At 42.3% G+C, this 19852-nt stretch overlaps 1 protein-coding gene across 1 annotated transcript; it reads right to left on the bottom strand.

Annotated features, from left to right (window-relative positions):
- Positions 1 to 8797: 8797 nt before the first annotated feature.
- Positions 8798 to 9435, bottom strand: LOC137284476 (uncharacterized). The gene has a single exon (XM_067816294.1). It carries the CDS (start codon positions 9286 to 9288, stop codon positions 8812 to 8814), a length of 477 nt encoding a protein of 158 aa, XP_067672395.1. The 5' UTR covers positions 9289 to 9435; the 3' UTR covers positions 8798 to 8811.
- Positions 9436 to 19852: the final 10417 nt, after the last annotated feature.

Here is a 19852-nt window from a genome sequence, read left to right as displayed (position 1 = left end):
TCGTAAACTGTGACAAGCATGTGTCAAATCTTCTCTGATCTGCGCACATAATTTCAGTTCATTTTTCCGACTAATATTTAACTAATGATATTACATTTATCAACTTAAATGTATATTGCATAATCCCATAGGCCGCCATGCTAAAGGAGTTTACGGCACTGTACATTATGTTGATTAACCTGTTGCCATTCATACATAAACAACCAAAAATTAAACAGAAATTATGTGATTATAGGTAAGATGATTCCTCACAGATGTGAAAGTTTGACTAGGATCTCACGGTAATTACATTCCAGAAAAATATCTATGGTACACTGAATTAATATGTATGTCTGTGGGAATTACGTCCAGTGTGCGAATATAACTGGCACGGTCTGTGGATGCTACATACGTTATATTGTAGAATCATGTCTCACATACCGCTCACCCAGATGTATTATTAGTCACCACAGACAATCCCAGCCCCAACCCCCAACCCCCAACCCCCAACCCCCATCCCCCAACCCCCTTTAGTATTAGTCAGATGTTGGATTATGACTTTTCTGTTGTTGCAGCTTGTGGTGCAGTAACACCCGCTATGCTTATCTTTACAATAACAGTATGTAACAAATGTGAGAAACATCAACAAAAATACGTTACAGGCGTCTGATGTCTGGCGCCAGGGGATATGACATTGAAACTGTGTTGTAACCTTTACCCTCTTGTACATATAATAGTTCAGGACAGGCGCTAATCTCTCTAAGTGGCCCACGTATTCAGACAACCATAGTCCTTGGATTAAGCTGGATAAAGCTTTGGATCAATGCCAAAATTTGCCTTAGTGTTGGTCCTCGACGTACTCTTCTGTGTACGTATTTGTTGGTGAACATTATATTATTTGTGTAGTGTCTGACGTCTAACACAGGAAACACTTTTATCAGGAGTTGCAGGAACACGGGTGACAGAATGGTCGAAGTCAGTTTTATTCTATGTACAGAGTTGCACCCCTTTGTTAGCAGGATCCAGCGGTATACGAGCGTTTGAGCATCGCCGGGATTACTGACGTGAAATAAGTGAATTACTCTTTAAGGTGGCTTTTGAACCCCAGCACGCGTTTGGGCAAATTAGGTATTCATATAAAGTAGCTCTGGCCGATTACATGTAGTACTAATATCTGAAACATCGTCGTGAGACGTCAGCTGTTGACTGAGATACAAATCTTACCACTGGACGGGTTTTTGACGCTGAAGAGATCTTCCAATCAACTGTCAAGTATGAGTGGGTAATGATTCAGTCTGCAGAATATGAAACAAAGTACGTTTCAGTGTACCTAAATACCAAGATCCTGTAAGATAATATGAGCATACAACGTGACATGACGTGACGAACGCATGCGTGACGTGGGGTGTATTGAAATATCACCTGTCACCATGATCGCGATCTCCGATCGAAAAGAAACCCTCCCATGACCAAACAGGTGCCAAGTTGCTGTACAAAACATTATTTTGAGCCGCCCATGGCAACCTCTAGAATGAAAGAGCACGACCAGACATTTCTGGTGATTGAGTCATTAGATAATCTATATTGGCTCCTTGTTGTGTATGTGGTGTGTTTATACAGCGCATAGTTATAACAAGTGAGTCGGTTCGTTCTTGTGGAGATGGTTGTGTAAACTTGTGGTTCAACCGTTCGGTCGTCAAGCCGAAGGCCCGGGTTCGATTCCCAATAAATCAGGTAAAAACTCCATTTCTTGGATCCACCGGTGTGATATTGCGAGAACGATGCTGAAAGTGGTGTGAAACGAACTCTTCTCGTTTGACCATAATAGGGAATAAAATTTAAAAGGAACCCAATTCAATATAGACAAACGTAATGGATAACAACATTTTTTAAAACGAGAGACATTTCGATACAGATCCTTGTATACCGGTGTCAAGGAATCCTTCACAACATTCCTGCTTGACAACTGTACAAGAATCTGTGTGGAAACGTCGCACTCTCGCAATGAATAAACTGTTATCAATTAAGTTTGTCTAAATTATACATCCGGGCTTCTAAAATATCTCCCAAAGATGAGGCCAATTCAAGTCTAGAATGCTTGGGGAAGTATACTTTGACCCATATCTTGCCATTGGTCAGTCGCTGAAATTAAACATCAGGCTTTATTCTGATTTATAATATATATTTTTTTTTTTTCAAATAAGATCATTTTATTTTGTGACAAAATGTCCGTCAAGACTGGGGCCATTATAGCAACGAGATGTTCAAAGCGCAGCAGATGGCGATATTCCAACAGTGTCATCATACGATACGATGCATCTGGAAACAGTTTGTGATTAACACGTTAACTTGTGTTAGCCATAAGCTGTTCAGGCTGATATCACGTCACCACGTTATCCGAAATGCTGCTTGATGTAGAGAAAGGGTGATAAATTGTGGGTTACATGTATGAATACCGTAACCCTGTTAGTGGGGATAGTCCGTGTTTGTAGGACCGGAAACATGGGGTTATAGGTCAGACAATGCGGTAGTTTAATCCCTGAGCATGCTTCCACGTACATGTATATCTGTGTGTATAAATATACAGAGGCATGTTTCTTTCCTCATTTAGGTAGGCAGCCAGTGCACATTAATATGCAGAATCTGAAAGGTGGATTGCGTCAGTATATCATTTCAGTGTCAGCGGATTTTCCCCCGTTTGTTCCTGCCAGAGGTTCATTAACATGTATGTCCATACGTTAGCGCTGTTTTGAAATAAAAATAATTCTATCATGACGCTTTGCAGTTAACATCACATCACTGGGTCAATATTGGCCCAGTAAAGTCAGAAAACCAGGCCCATTTAAGACATTCTAGAACTGGGCCTGAACTATTTTGCACATTGGCGTTGAACTGGCCCAGTACAGGCAAGGTAGTTTGGCGTAGTAAACTGCTGCAAAGGTTGCACACTGGCCTTTACAGTTTGACCGGCACCGGCCCAGTTCAGTTTAGTACAGTTTCTACAATTTAAAACAAACTCATACCAAGACAAATTCTGAAAAAGAAAATTGCAACAAGAAATCACAAGTTTGTCCATATGAGTTTAATTCATGAAACGAGACGAAAACATGATGCAACATTCTTGCATTGATTCAGGGTTCATTGTCCTGGGTGAGCTTGCTCAACAGAAGTTTCAAAATTCAATTTACCTGACGGTCTCCCTTTTGAGTATTTTCAATTTTTCGTTTACTATTCACTCTTTCCACGTTTTGTCCAGAATGATATGATTATAAAACAATACTATAATCCAAGTCATGTACTGAATTTATGTTTTAGATTGGGTCATGTGAACAGGTTTTCCATGATCTAACAACATGATATACATACTGAATGTTCCACACTACTCTTGTTCCAGTGAAAATCATTTCGCATGTTGTTGTTAGAAAATCAGTTCAACGCTTGACCTTCGTTGAAAACGTAGTCTCTGTAAGTGATTCACAACTTATATCGGTACTTTTAGTGCCACATTAAGTCAATTTACATTCAGAAAATTGGACAGATTTCGCAGACGACATGGCCCTGATATATTCCCCCACAATTCACCAGACAGGAAGTGCACTGTCTGAACAGGGCCAGTGGTGGGCCGGTACAGTATTACGCTGCAGTATTTAACGTTACGGCAACCACCCATGTGTGGCCCCAGTACAGTTTTTACCTGTAACGGACCACCAAGGGAAAACAAGCATTGGTCCAGTACCGGATCTATACTGGCGTACGTTATACCAGTACCAACGGTACAGACCAGAATGATGTCAGTACTGACCCACTTACGTGATGTTAGCTGGGCGTATAGATCACGTATTAGTACTATTGCGCTAGGAATGGTCCTCCAGTCTTTGGTAGAAGGTCAAATTTATACTGAGAGAGTGAGTAATTGGTTTTACGGCGTTTTGTCCATATTCGAGCTATATCACTGCGGTGCTGACTAGAAATTAGCTGGGTACTGGGCATGAATCTGTAGGCTAAACCACCGCCCCCATGGCCTCTTGAACTGACATGGGTTGCAATGGCGACGCAGCAAAGTGTCCAGATCGCAATGTTCACGTGTTTTTCTGGACGAACAATTCAGGCCTACCATACAATCGGGTAACAAATCATCAAAACGGAACTCGTATACACCAAAACAGAACAAAAATCATCAAAAGAGGAAAATAAACTTCCAAAACTGGAACAATATCCTCTAAAACCGAAACAAACGCTCTGCAACGGAAAACTATTCGTTTGAAATGGAAACAAAACCCGTATATCAGCTACAACAGCGTACAAAACGGCAACCACAGCATCCCAAAACGGCAGCCACAGCATCCCAAAACGGCAACCACAGCATCCCAAAACGGCAGCCACAGCATCCCAAAACGGCAACCACAGCATCCCAAAACGGCAGCCACAGCATCCCAAAACGGCAACCACAGCATCCCAAAACGGCAACCACAGCATCCCAAAACGGCAGCCACAGCATCCCAAAACGGCAACCACAGCATTCCAAAACGGCAACCACAGCATCCCAAAACGGCAGCCACAGCATCCCAAAACGGCAGCCACAGCATCCAAAAACGGCAGCCACAGCATCCCAAAACCGCAACCAGAGCATCCCAAAACGGCAGCCACAGCATCCCAAAACCGCAACCACAGCATCCCAAAACGGCATAAATATCGTCAAAGATGGCGGCGATGGGAGACGAACAGGCTTTGTTCAATATTGTTTTTAGTCACTATTCGTTAATCTTGAAAAACTGATATCCGGATATTGCGCATCATCCCACTATTGTATTATGCTTCAAACCTATGTGCATACTTCTCAGTGTCAGTGTTCTGCACAATTTGGTCCCACGTTCACTGCAATCGACTGGCCTTTGCGTGGGGTAGTGACTATGTACTGTGTGATTGTGTGATTTTGTGTGTGTGTGTGAGATATATATATATATATATACATAAAAGCAACTCGGGAGTTTGATTCCTCACGTTTATGACCAGAGATCAATGTCATCGTGAACACTGCATGACATGTGGGTACATAAGTGTTTATAAGTATATACTACTCGATTTAACCCTGAGTAAACAAACGTAGATTATATTTCCTTCAGTGTGTAAATAGAAATAACATCTGTAAAACCATTAAAACCATCTGTCACAGGATATAATACATGTCAGGCAGTATCACACGGTATCAATAAATCAAAGCACAACACGCAACAACAATATTAAAAACCAAAATATCCATATATACAGCAACTGGGCTAAAGCCCAACTTGAGTGAATGAGTGAGTGAGTTGGGTTTAACAACCATGAACAACATACAGTGTTATCGCATAGTGTCTGGTTAAAATGGGAGGAAAGCCCGAAGGGATTCAAGTCCTTGACGTGCACCAACCAACAAACACGGATAATAAAGCTGTAAATATATTCTGACTGAATCACGGACTCGAACGTAAGATCAAAGGTTTCTGGTATGAGTGAGTTTAGTTTTACGTCGCATTCAGCAATATTCCATCTGTAGGGCAGCGGTCTATAAATAATCGAGTCTGCTCCTGACTATCCAGTGATCAACAGCATGAGCATCGATCTACGCAATTGGGATACGATGATATGTGTAACCAAGTCAGCATGGTTCACTGAAGATCAATGCTGTCTCGGATCTTCACTGGTTTCTGGTAGGGAGGAAGCAAAGACTCGGACTATCGAGTCTGTAATGACGGCGGTCTGTGTTTAACGTGATATGAAGGGTATAGTAATGACGTCAAGGTTTTTGTACATATGAATAACGTCATATGTGAATCAATACTCCAGGGAATAGATTTTCGAAGCTCTCTTAGCGCTTAGCGATAAGAGAGCTTTGAAAATCTAAGCCCAGCTATTTGCCATGATTCATTTCTTGACGTTCCATGGTATCACATAGTGACCGGCCTGTGTAGACATGCAGCTGTATGGAGAGTCAAGTTGTTATGTACTTTATTATCATAGCGTGATTGCCCTGCAATCTCCATGCTCCTGCCACAAACGCACACGCACACGCACACGCACACGCACACGCACATATACCCTTCGCTTGCCATACTCAACACATACGCACATTCCCGGTCATTGTATTGATATATCCTTTACGAGTGTTGACTTTGTATTAACAGCCATATTAACAAATTTAAAATCTACATACCGATTACATAGTTTGATGTTATGCAGTAAAATAATACTCAGAATAATGCGCACACAAGTATTATTTATTTTCCACACACTCATTCTAAAATATCTATATTATTACGCAAACCAACTTACCAGTCGAATTATATTAGTATATAATCGAATTCATTTTCAACTCCCTCAGGAGTATACAAGCCCAGGTGACAGGGAGGCAGAAGCTAGTTAACAGTACACACACTACCTAGTCAGTTAACTCATCTGCAACTATACAATATATCCATTCATAGCACATAACAGCATTCTGCCTAAATAAGTCCATGTCATTTGCCTCGTAATGATCCTGTCTAATGAAGGATATCAGTGAGCATAATGAGTACAGAACCGTCAATATCCCGGGTAGAACAGAACCCTGCTTGGTTGAGAAGGCATCTATGCTTGTAGTAAGGGGCGACAACCGGGATCGGGTGCTCAGGTTCGCTGACTTGGTTGACACATGCCATCGGTTCCAAATTGCGCAGATCGGCTGTCTGGTCCAGACTCGATTATTTACAGATGGCCGCCATATAGCTGGAATGTTGCTGAGTTCAACGTGAAACTAAACTCACTAACTGATGGGTACAGGCATGCAGTATGTCTTTGTCCACGATGTGTGTGTTAGTGCATGTCCGCATGTGTGTGCGCGTGTCTGTGTGTATCATACCTACATGTCTGTGAGTGTTTTTAGGCTTTGGTAACAAAGACTACATGTCTGTGAGTGTTTTTAGGCTTTGGTAACAAAGACGAGGTAGGATAAGGTTCGGTTGCGCCATTTGTGATGTCAAGTCCTAGTTCCGAAAATTCAGTAATTTAATCGAAATTAAGACATTTTCATTTAGTTACTAGTACTTGGCGTTTTCAGGCATATTCAACTACGCGCCTCTGGCTAAACTCAATTCATAATAGACAATTCGACAGTGAGAATCTCCTTAGACGGATCATTTGCCGCGTGTACTAGCTTTACATATTAGAATTGAACAGTACGTAATCCACAAATACATGGCGATCAAGTAGAAGAATCATACAGACGAGTCCGCTTTTAGCAGAGAACTTGTGTGAATATGGAAAGGGTTCTATCGTTTTTATTTGAACTAATTCTTCAAGACTCTTCTGTCAAAGAAAATCAGCTAGAATAAAATAATCGCTCACATTCAAATATCAGAAAATCTCCTTCTATTACCATCACATAGTAACAGAATGAAATGTTTTATTACAAAATGAGATAGGTGAATACAACCATGTCTAATTTCTATTAATTTAACACAACTGGTAAGGTTCAACCCGGTTCTTGAATATTTTCCTGGTGTCCATATATAATATGGACCCAAAGAGCAGCGGTACGAGCTCGCTCCCAATCTTGGCAAACATACACCTGACATGATTCTGTGTCTGCATTTCTCGACGCGACATGAATATCTGATATCAGATCTTTCGTGTGACTGTCTAACTGGTAACCTATTCATATTCCTAGAACGTCATGGACATGATCACAGTACACGAATAAATAAAATCCAATTAAATATAAACAATGGCACTCTTCCATAAAACCTATAAACACATCTGTCCCGATTACGGCGGACACTAGATACAAGAATCAGTTTCGATATCCATGGCGCCATTTAGTTTCGGTAAAAATCCGATATTTTGATTGTGCATACTGATACGTTGACATTCCTTATCATATTTATTTAAATGCAGTAAGGATGTAATACTGACTTGCAAGTATATTGTGTGACGTGTTATGATAATCGTAATATAACCTATACTGACTGTACAAGCCAATATTCTAAAGGCTTATACAGCCTTGACCTTGCAGTCATATTGACTTTGTAGCAAGGGGGCAGGGAGCCATATGTCGCGTATATACGTAATACGTTTGGAAGGGTCGCGGATCTTAACGCTGTTTAATAGGGCTTGTATATAAAATGTATCTTGACATACCTTACCATCGCACACAAACACCGGCTCCGGTCGCGTCCGTTCAAGCAAACATGGGCATGCACACGCCGCCAACAAACACACACATACATACACGCGAACGTTCGTACGTACGTACATACATACATACATACATACATACATACATACATACATACATACATACATACATACATACATACATACATACATACATACATACATACATACATACAGAAGGCATTTTAAGAAATCGGTATTGATCACAAATACATACAACTATAAAAAGCGAATCAAAACTACAAAAAATAGTTACTGAACGGATTCAGGTTTCTTCTCCTAACAGAATAAAACGCACCGATTTACAAAGAAGCAAGTACATACGTAACAATAGGTAAAACTATGTCACTATGACGTCACCAGTCTGTTTTAGAGAGCCAGGTTGGTTTAGAATAGCACAACATAGTGCGGAGATCCAGTGAAGTAGGCTATAGGTAAGCGGGCGGGATGTGGGTCTAGGTATCTGTATCACTGGAAAGAAGTATTCCGCCGTAATAGAAGAACCAGATGTTATATTGGCACCAGTTCAACCAGCGCGTGCACGGACGTGATGCACGCGCGAGGATCTTCACGTAATGACTATGTTTACACACGTACCTCAATCACAGGAATACAAAATATCACACACTAATACTGACGGTATCAATCACGGAAATGTAAACCCTCCTCCAACGAAACTGCAATGTCGTTGATGATGAAATCATCGTCATAGTCTAAACACTGGGATAACACAATCGTTGCTTTTACCGTCATATCGCCAAAAATGGCTTGAGACTGTTTTGCAAGACGATCCTTGAGCGTCCGTTTCGTCTCCTCGGCTTCGTCTTTGTGGATGGGTTCCGATATGAATGTCTGAATCTTCCTCCCTCCTTCTATGTATCTCCACCGTATACTTCCCAGCTGATCCTTCGACATTAATCCTGCCCCCAGAGGAATTCCATTCACAAGTCGAGGAAGCTTTTTAAAGCATGAGTTTGGAACGTCCGAGTCGCTATACACTGGCTGCAGAATGATTTGAAGCATAAAACACTGTTTCTCATCGTCCTCGCATTTTAGCCTCGAGCGCACCATTTTCCCTACTTCGTGGGGCGATACTGTAAACATGGATGTGTACGACATTTCAACAAATCCAGCAACTTGTCGTCTGCTACTGGGAATCGGAACAGGGTAATCGAGTTGCAAGGGGTTATGGGAAGGGAGACCGATCTCGCACCAGGATGCCAGGGTGGTGACTGGTTGAATGCCCTTGAGTTAAAATCTTACACGGCTTTCTATGCCGCCTTCTCGTGTCAAATCCAGACTTGTTTCTGAATTGCTTTGCTACAGTACCTCCATGAACACTTCAGTGATAGCAGACGACACAGCGGAATGTTGACTACGTCTGTACTGACCCGCCTGGTATACGCGCAATGCTGAAGGGTAATCACTACCAACCACTTTATATAGAACCCCTCTCACACACCTTGCATTGCCAGGGCTTACGTCCATATTACCGATTCACGTAGAACAATAGAGTTTAGAAACCTACGTAACTCTAATCTGAAGTTTAGCGGGTGGTCGGGTACGTCTAGGCTCCTGGTGTAATTCTTTCCGTATTAATGTATTGAGTGCTAATCCAGTCTCGCGCACCGATGCCTGCACATGCACGTATAACGGCAACATAGGTCTTAATCAGCAAACGGTTGTTATACAATAACGTACAAGATTAAGCCTGGTGCAGGTGGAGTCAGTATGAATAATGCTCTGGGGACTAGGGGCACGTACAAGTACATGCAACACAGTCGTGAGAAGCAGATGAGTAAAAATATACACCTGGAAATTAATCAAGCAACACCCCAATTTTTTCTATTGGAGCAACTTTGAAGTGTTCTGACAATCAAAATATGCCGGGTTGATATAGTTTGACACTTTTTTATTCAACAGACGATCTCTGACAAACAACTTAAAGGGAAAAAGTATCAAGACTTTGCTTTATTGCAACGAAATCCAAATTCTTAAAACTGTCTTAAATTCATGAAAAAATGGACACAATTTACTATTCATCCACAGACGTTGTTGTCAGGTGTATTAACACAAATGTCACATGGAAAGAAAGAACAGTCATCTGAGAGTCTGCACACCGACTTTCATCAATATCTAGTGTGTCCTCCCTGCGCACGCACCACCGATTCCAGACGCCTCCTCATTCCTTGGATGAGTCTCCGGATCTGATTCTGGGGGATCCTGTTCCACTCCTCATGCAGGGCAGCCGTCAATTCGTTGAGATTATGGACTGGTGGGTCTCTCTGCCTCACACGACGGCCAATAAAGTCCCACAAATGTTCAATGGGGTTGAGGTCAGGGCTCATGGCAGGCCATGGAATTCTGTCAATTGCATTTTGCCGCAAAAAATCATTTACAGCATGCGCCCTGTGAGGTCTAGCATTGTCGTCCATAAATATGGGTCTCGTTGCCTGAGGATGGTTCTCAAAATGAGGTACCACAGCCCTGTCAAGAACCTCCTGTTGGTAACGAACACCGTTAAGGTTGCCACGGATGGTAATGATATCCAACTTGCAGTTCATGGAAATGCACCCCCATACCATAACGGAACCTCCCCCAAAGGCCACAGTCTCCTGGATGTTCCGTGGAGCCATTGCTGTGTTCCTCTGCCTCCAGACCCGAGTACGACCGTCCACCATGTGCAGCAAGAACCGGCTCTCATCTGAGAAATGGACCTTCCTCCAAGAGGCAATGTTCCAGTGCAAACGGTCATTACACCAGGCCAGTCGGGCTGCCTTATGGGCTGGAGACAGTCTGGGTCGCTTGATTGGCCTCCTTGCCCGGTATCCTGCAGCTTTCAGACGATTCCGAACAGTCCTGTTCGAGATGGGTCTCCCTGGAAGCCACTCCTGTCTCAACCGAGAGCTCGAGTCGAAGGACCTGCGCCGTACAAGTCTCAGTAAAGCTCTGTCCTCCCGGACTGTGGTCTTCCTGGGTCTTCCTGGTCTAGGCAGGTCTTTAACTTCATTAGTGGCCCGGTATTTTTTCAAAAGTTTTGAAATTATGGAATGATGTCGTCCGATTTGAGTCCCGATTTGTCTTAGAGACATACCAGCATTCCTCATGCCGATTATTTGCCAACGAGTGGCCTCTGATAATTTCCTACGTGCCATGACATTGAAATGAATGAAAAACCGAATGCAATCGACAACCTGCGCTTGTAAACACCCCAGGGTGCATTTTTCGAAAGTTGAGGTTAAAGCAATGCACGTGCGCTGTGCAAGCTTCACGCGCGTCATATCAACCCATGAAAAGCTCATGCTGTATGTCAATACATCAAAATTGAATAATCAATCATCAAAATTACTTCGTTAAACTTTGTTAAGTTTTTATGTGTCTTTGAATTTGGTGTTGCTTAATTAATTTCCATATGTATAGTTCACTGCATGGTAATTTTTGGCAGTTTAATCATCAGTCACTGTCAGGCGGTATTGTGCGTGCTTACAAACCGTTGATTAAATTACTATTACTTCTATTTCTGTATGTTTGATAGCTGATCTATATAGATAAACGTTGCTCATGTCAGTCGGGACTATTATATAATAACATAATTGCACATTTGAACCTCTTGAAGCAGAACTCCCACGTACCGGGCACATAGGACCTGTAAGGCAGGCCTTCTTTTGATATCAGAGGGTGCGGAAGGGTAGCCCAGTGGTTGAAGTGTCCACTCGTCACGCCAAAGACACGATTTGTGAAGCCCATTTCTGGTGTCCTCTGTCGTGACACATTGCTGGAATATTGCAAAGAGTGAAGAAAAACTTACCAGGGTACTTATAAGAGGAATGGTGATCACTCCATTGGTTTGTTTCAATCAGCGTCTCAAGAAGTTGAAGGTATATGTAGTTATATATTTCTGATAAAGTGATGCTAAAGCCACCACTATCTCCTTTCTCCTTGGACACAAACGTATATGCATGAACTCTACCAAGGTGTAAGCACATGTATTGATTCCAGGGTAGGACAGGCCACTCGCATCAGGATTGTCGTAGCTCCGATCTTAAACTTCAGTCTGTTTGCAGTGAAAACGTACCGATGGCTTCCACTTTAAACAAAAAGGGGGTTCGAACAACACATACACACACACACTCACTTTGGAAAATGACTAAAGACCACAGTGAAGATTTTTATTTAGGTTGGCAAAGCCAAGGAGGGTTTCGGGGTTTCAGGGGGTTCGAACCCCAGCAAACTTATTTAACAACCTTGATTAATCCTTGACCATAGGATCTCAAAGGGTGGTCATTGCATGATCCCAAAACTTTCTGACTGCGACAATTCCTGAACCATTCTTCCTGGGATTCGTTTGAATGCTTAACAGATGTGATGCATTCCTCAGGACATAAACCTGTGTACACTGAGGCATTAAACATGACTAGCCCAAGCACCTGACATGTTTCATGTTTAGTGTACCAAGAAACACTACTATCATATACACTTACAGAAACGAATACGGGAAAACATTAAAGTAAAAATGCTCCCTTAGATATTTCCAGATTTTCACCCACAATGCAGTATAAAGCATGACAGGAAACCCAGAAAAGAGTATAGGTACACTTGCTCTTTCGTGTGTTCCTTTCTTCGTTTCCATGAGTCTTTATTTGTCTGTGAACGAAAACTGCTAAGACCTCGGGCAGAAAGGTACTCCTCAAGATGCCAAACTGATGTACGTTTTGTAACTTAAGAATGAAAATATTCATATTCGTCATCACAATCAGTACTCAAGCGTGAAATTGCTCCACAAAATCATAATCTAAACATTAATGAAATCAACACATTTTCAAAACTGTGCCAGACTTTAGAGCCGTCAACAGAAGGACACCAGACAAGGAATCTGAAACTAGCTTTTACAACGGTGTACTGCTACACAACAACTGTATGGTAGCTATGTCATTACAGTTACGTCGGTTTCTTCATATGCTTGTTTTTAACACGTTGTACAATAGCAGGGATTCGAATCATGTATTCTGTGAGTCGAAGTCATCTTTCTCTTACTTTTCCACATTTGTAAGATATTTTTAAAAATCCACCAAGCTCCATACTTTGCGGTTTGCATAGTGTCTCTGGCCGAAAACATCAGTAAGGCATGTCATCATGAAGCTATGACGTTCATCCAGAATTGGTCTGACTGCCCGGGTGATGGTATGATCTGTTGGCTCATACACATATCCCCGTTCCATACCTCTTACCGCCACACCGTGTGAACGATCTGATCTGAACAGGATTTAATTAGCTGCGCTGTGTTACTTCTTGCGTCAAACTGCAGCAGTTGTTTAGGACACTTAACCACATTTTCATGACAGAACATTGTACTACATGATTGGGTTAGCGTGAGTGGATCACTGGTATAGAGCTGACCGTCACGCACCAGGGAGAGTTTGGACAGACATGTCCCTAACTTGGTATACATGCATAACACACACATCATACGGATCATTATTACAATACACTGTACATATGTAGCCTGATTGTCATATGTTTGATCAACATCCTATTTTCTGTAGCCTAAGTGGATTGCCAACTGGCATGTTCACTCACTCGCTCACTCATATAATACGCTCTTTGTTTCGATTCCACCCTACTCGCAGCTATATCAATCTAATTTGCTGGTCATTTTTGCATGATGTTCCACTTCTGTCACGTGCGGTCATTCTTCTGACCGGTTGTACTGGGTCCGATGTACCGGTGAAACATGTAATAGCTATATGCTCACATCTAAATGCGAGCACTGGCAGTGGAACCAGAGAAAAGGTTCAAATCTTTGTAAATCCGCCGCTCTAGCAGACTACGGAGCTAATTAAGCTGGGTTTATCGTGCTTAAGGCTGGAGCCTATTCACCCACAGTCTTACCGCAGGCCACAGAGGGCACCATGGCTTTGAAAGGTGTTGACAGGTGAAAACTGACGCGGGTTGATCGTTCGTACGGTATGCTCGAAAGCCAGTCTAGATGAAACATGTAGATACAAGTACACGCGACTCGCAATCAGGATCAGTCAGACTGATCATTAACGAAGCGTATACTAAGGCTACTCTCGAAGGCTCCTGGGATAATGCTTTCACTGGTGACGGGTTTGAAATATTGTCCACTGACGAATTGTCATATATCTGTAGAAACTCATATATAATTATCAGAATGTCACGCGCCATCAGGAGATAGGTGGGTCTTATAATTACTCGATTTAAGGATCCGCCAACCCTAAGTTTCACAAAATTGGATTACTGTTTCATTAATCCGTAATTTCCCTGTCAGAGTGCTGATGACAGTGATAAATAATCCTTCAGTTGCTCGCCTTGGCTCATGCATCCTGTCACTCGTAGGGTACACACGCTGTATCTGGATAGCAAGAAGATGTAAAACTGTACGGCCATGTTAGTAAACGTTCAGAAGGAAGCCCTGCACAAGTATCTAGGGTAATAATTAATAGTTTAAATGAAAATATCTAACTACATATAAATACTAGACTCCTTAGACTGTGAGAGTTTGGTTTCTGTAAGAAATATATTTTGGTATGGGAGAGTTCCTGTGGTTCATCCTTATTTGATGAGACTTATTCCGCACTCAGTGATATTCCAGCTATATGGTCTGTCAGGTTTGAATCAAACAATCCAGAGGTAAACAGCATGAACATCGATCTGCACAATTGGGAACCGATGACGTGTGTCAACCAAGTCAGCGAGCCTGACCACCCGATCCAGATAGTCGCCCTTTACGACAAGCATGAGTTGCTGAAGATCCATCTCTAACCCTGATCTTCACGAGTCTCCTTAGTCCGATTATCTCGTAGTACTGCTTCTTTAAAGGAAAAAAATACCATACATGCTTGGCCTTAAGTACAACCGTCGAGCAAGGCTACTTTACAACGACCCGTTGAGAGTATATTCTGTAGTAGGTGATTTTCATCCTGCGTTAATTAGTCTCTATGAATTAGAGAATGCAAGATGTGTTACGCCAGATCCAGACCCCGGATACTAATCTGCAAACAAGATATTTCCGAGCTGATGAATAATTAATGGTGGACCAGAGATTAGGCTGACATGGTGTATCGGACGACATACTTCCATCAATATTTAATGAACTTTCCCGTGCAATAAGGTAATCACATAACACGCCCTTTCCGGGATATGTTCAGTCTCTGTAGGACACTTCAATCACAATAATATTACCATTCAATACACTTCAGTGTCTTCGGTGGTCGTCTTTTCCTGTAATATTTGCAGATTATGTTGGTGTAATACTTTATTTATATTTTAAACAAAATTCAATGTTCAATGTTTAAATTAAGTTCGTTATTAAAGTTGAATATTTTTGAGCATTTAAAACATTGCCCTATCTAAACGTTTTTCAAACTATTTCGTCAAAAAGGCGAAGAATAATATATATTCTATTGTTGAATTACACAGCCTTTCACAATTACGCCTTCAGTAGAAATATATTCTGGTGTGGGAGAGATTTTGTCTCTGGAATCTAAAGTCACATTTCGTTTCAACTTACAAAAAGGTGTTTCTATCATGGTGCCCCGGCGGTCATCGCACTATCAAAGTGTGACACCACTATCAATGTGTGACACCACCTGTTCACATTTAACCATATATACTTGTGTTGTACCATGATGTCTTTGATCAAATCAGTTGATGGATTGAAGCCACATTATGTATCAAACCACTTTCAACATGTAACGTTGAAAGGGTTCAATGTGTGTCTGTCCAAATTCGCAGGGTGCCTTCTGTGGTGTAACATCGTTACTCTATGAAACCTGTAGCTGTGTTCAGTCTAACAGGCTGTTAAATCAGCTTGGGTCACATCATTAGACCATTGGTCCTTAGAATCTCCTCAATAAATCATCATATTGATTTGTATAACTACATAACTTGCCAAAAATGGCTGACACAAGGTGCTTTTTCTTCCTAGACCCAGAAGAATCAAGTTAGTGATATCTGATATTTGATTCTATCGGCACTGAACACCTCGCGGAGGACGAATATTGAATCTGGCCTTTGACTCAGCAATAAGAGGATACGTAAAATACCAGAGCCAGATAATCCACTCATTAGAAACAGATTCAAGTCAAGTCGCATACTTCATTCGTAACGTCTCTGGCCAACCTACAGAGAATGCATATTACATTAGTTGGCAACTTCGTACATCATTTATGTGATGTCACAGCTTCAATGTAGGCATTTATATGCCACCGTGGTCTTATGTTCCTTTTCAAAATAATCTTCATCTTCAATTCCCCAAGAGGACATAAACTTTAATCAAACCGTAGTCGTCTCCTTTTGTAACCTTTCCGCCTTAATACACCCGTCCGAAGTCTATCAACATATTTCTCTGTTTTCTATTTGTCACAGAGGAGCGTTACTTGTGGGGTTCGATAGCATTAATATCCCGACATTTACCACAGACACAATTAAATTCAGTGTTCAGGGACCAACGCTGATAAATGTCTTACAAGCAAGAATAGTTTCAACTCCCGGAACAGTTTCCATTATTGCAAAGGCAAATTACATTGTATATGAATGGAGATGTAACACTGTGTTTGTAAATAAGGGTTAGCATGCCCTGCCCCACTGGTAGCCCCTGTCACTAACGCAGTGGGCATAACAAGGTTTATTCCTGCACTGCGAGGACGGCCTAAAAAGAAACCAGCATCCCGATCCAGAGAGTATTCGTAGCTTTAGGGGGCGGTGGGGTAGCCTAGTGGTTAAAGCGTTCGCTCGTCACGCCGAAGACCCGGGTTCGATTCATCACATGGGTACAATGTGTGAAGCCCATTTTCTGGTGTTCCCCGCCGTGATATTGCTGGAATACTGCTAAAAGCGGCGTAATACTTAACTCACTCACTCACTCACTCGTAGCTTTACGACATGTCGTTCTCTCTCTTTGTGGATCGGGACAAAGAGACTATCAAGTAATGTCCCAGGAAATCCACTAAAGCACATATACTGATTTCTTTGGAAATAAAAAAATGATATGTTAATTTTGAAGTATTTCTGCTTTGTACAGGTTATTCTACTTAAAGGTAAAGCAAATACGATAGATAAATCGCCACCAGGAAGAGATGTTGAAGAAAAATATAAGAATAAAACGTCGTGGAATTTCTTGGTGTATTTTAAAGCCTCTGTCGTACTTTGTTACCTAATTTTCAGCAGTATACTTACTCAGCCAAAGCATAATATTGACTTTTATCCGAAAAAAATGTTTTCAATATATCTGGAAGCTTACACCAGACTAGAAAAAGAGCGAGGTAATGTCACCACAGCCAGAATATGGTGGCAGTGGTGTACCTATTTTGAAAAAAAATCATTGCAGCTCAGAAATTAGGATGGATTAAAAGATTATTTGCTAGTAAGTCTAAGTAGTCTAACATATTCTTTGAAACAGTAGTGAACATAAATGCCATGACATTGGCTGATACTGTATATGTTTATGATAATATTGCTCCAAATATTCATAACACGTTTTGGAAAGAGATGTTGCTTTTATGGAGTAACTGTTGAAGACATTATCAGTTTGGTATAACAACTCCATAAAACTTTATATATTATACAGTGGCATAAAAAGGGTATAACCTTTCTAAATGATTTTATTAATGAACATGGTAAAATATATGAGCCTAATGAATTTGTTTTAAAATATTGAATTAGAAACAATTTCGTGACCTATCAAGGAATTAGACATGCTATGTCGAGGTATTTACGAAACATTTATCGAAATGATTTAATGAAAATATCTTCTGGACCAATATTGCCATTTAACATATCAAAATGCACAATACATGTGGATGTAAGGTTTTTCATAAAATCCTACAAAACTTACCCACATAAAGTGGGAAAACTACCTTGGGAAGACATGTATGTATGCATGTATGTATGTATGTATGTGTGTGTGCGTGCGTGCGTGCGTGCGTGCGTGCAGGTAGGTAGCTAGGTAGGTAGGTACGTACGTACGTAAGTATGCATGCATGCATGTGACGTGTTTGCATGTAGGCATATATTTGATATATTATATAACATTTTTGATTAAATGTCATTTTTTATACTTACCTGGTAGAAAGCCAACATTGCCCACTTGAGTGGCGCTTGATCAATTTCTCTCATAACACAGTCTACACAAAGTAGAGACGCGAGGTCAACATACGGGCGGTAGGTCACCCAGGTCACGAGATGACCTGTACCCGTCATTCCCTTATCCAGCGAGGCAGTTAATAAAACCCTCAGGAGGGGAGGCTGGGCGGGAACTCCCGATTGTTGGCTTTCTACCACGTAAGTATAAAAAATGACATTTAATAAAAAATCCTCACAGAAGGTGGAAAAGGAGTCCCACTGGAAGTCGTAGAGCTTCTGAGTGGTTTTCCTCTGTGAGGAAGCCAGGGCGGAGGCTACTTGCTTGGAGTATCCGCTCTTCCTGAGCCCCCGTTGAATACAAGCCAAACGTGCAGATCGAATACCTTAGGGTTTTCATTAATGCGGCTGCTTGGCTTGCTTAGGAGTTGGTCCCTCCGGAGAGGGATCTGAATAGGATCCTGCAGACAAAGTCTGCAAAGGGGGACGAACCAGGGTCGACCGGGACACATGGGAAGCAGTCTGATGGACTTGGTGGTCTGAAGCTTGGCCACTATCTGTGCTAGAATCGCTGGTCAAGGAAACGCATAAGCGTCCATCCCTTCCTACTCCCTTAACGATAGTGCTTCGAGGGCACAGGCCACTGGGTCCGGCACTGGGGATACATAAATCGGGAGCTGGCAGTGCAGCCTGGCGATGAACACATCCAGCATGGGCCGAACTGGAGACAGAGGGACTGAAAAGTCCGCGGGTTCAGTGGTCCGAATGAACCAGTGGAGGATGGCGTCCAACTCCAGCACATTGATGTGTCGGTCCTTCTGGTCTGCCGACCAGGTACCTGCCGTCTGGTCTCACGCCAAGTGAGCGCCCCATTCTTGGGTGGAGGCATCCATAAAAAGGTGACTGGTCGGGGAACTCAGGGGAACTCCTCTGAGGATGTTGTCATCCACCTGCCCCCATGTGAGAAAGTGTCTGAGGTGAGGTGGGAGAGTTATAGGGTGAAGACAGTGGGTCTCCCTGACGTGCTCGTTGAGGAACACGTGAAGGGGTCGGAGTCATTAGTGCACGAGTCATTAGGGGCGCTAGCCTTATCATCCGCTCCTTGGGTACAAAGGCCTTGAAGACATCTGTATCCAGTATGGCGCCTAGGTATTGGAGAGAGGTGGATGGTACTAGATCCGACTTCTCCAGGTTCACTAACCACCCTAGGTGTCGAAGGACGTGGATGACAAGGTCCTGTTGTGCCTCGAGAATGGAGGGCGAAGGGTTGTGAGCGAACCCATCGTCCAGGTACATGAGGAATTGGAGGAGGAACTGGACGATGGGTTAGGTCACATGAGTGAATAGCCATGGGGCGGAGGAAATCCCGAATGGGAGGACATTCCATTGAAAGTGCCTGCCCCGCAGGATGAAACGGAGGTACCTGCGATCCGCCAAGTGAATTGGGATGTGCAGGTATGCATCCTGGAGGTCGAGGGACACCATATAGTCCGAGGGCTCCAGCAAGCGCATGTCTGATGGAATGGTCAAGAGTCGAAAATATGGTAGCTGTTCGAGGTAGGAGGAGTTGAACTCCTTCATG

This window comes from Haliotis asinina, chromosome 5 (genome assembly GCF_037392515.1).
Source record: "Haliotis asinina isolate JCU_RB_2024 chromosome 5, JCU_Hal_asi_v2, whole genome shotgun sequence".
NCBI classification, from domain to species: Eukaryota; Metazoa; Mollusca; class Gastropoda; order Lepetellida; family Haliotidae; genus Haliotis; species Haliotis asinina.
This window is presented reverse-complemented; position numbering and strand designations above follow the sequence as displayed.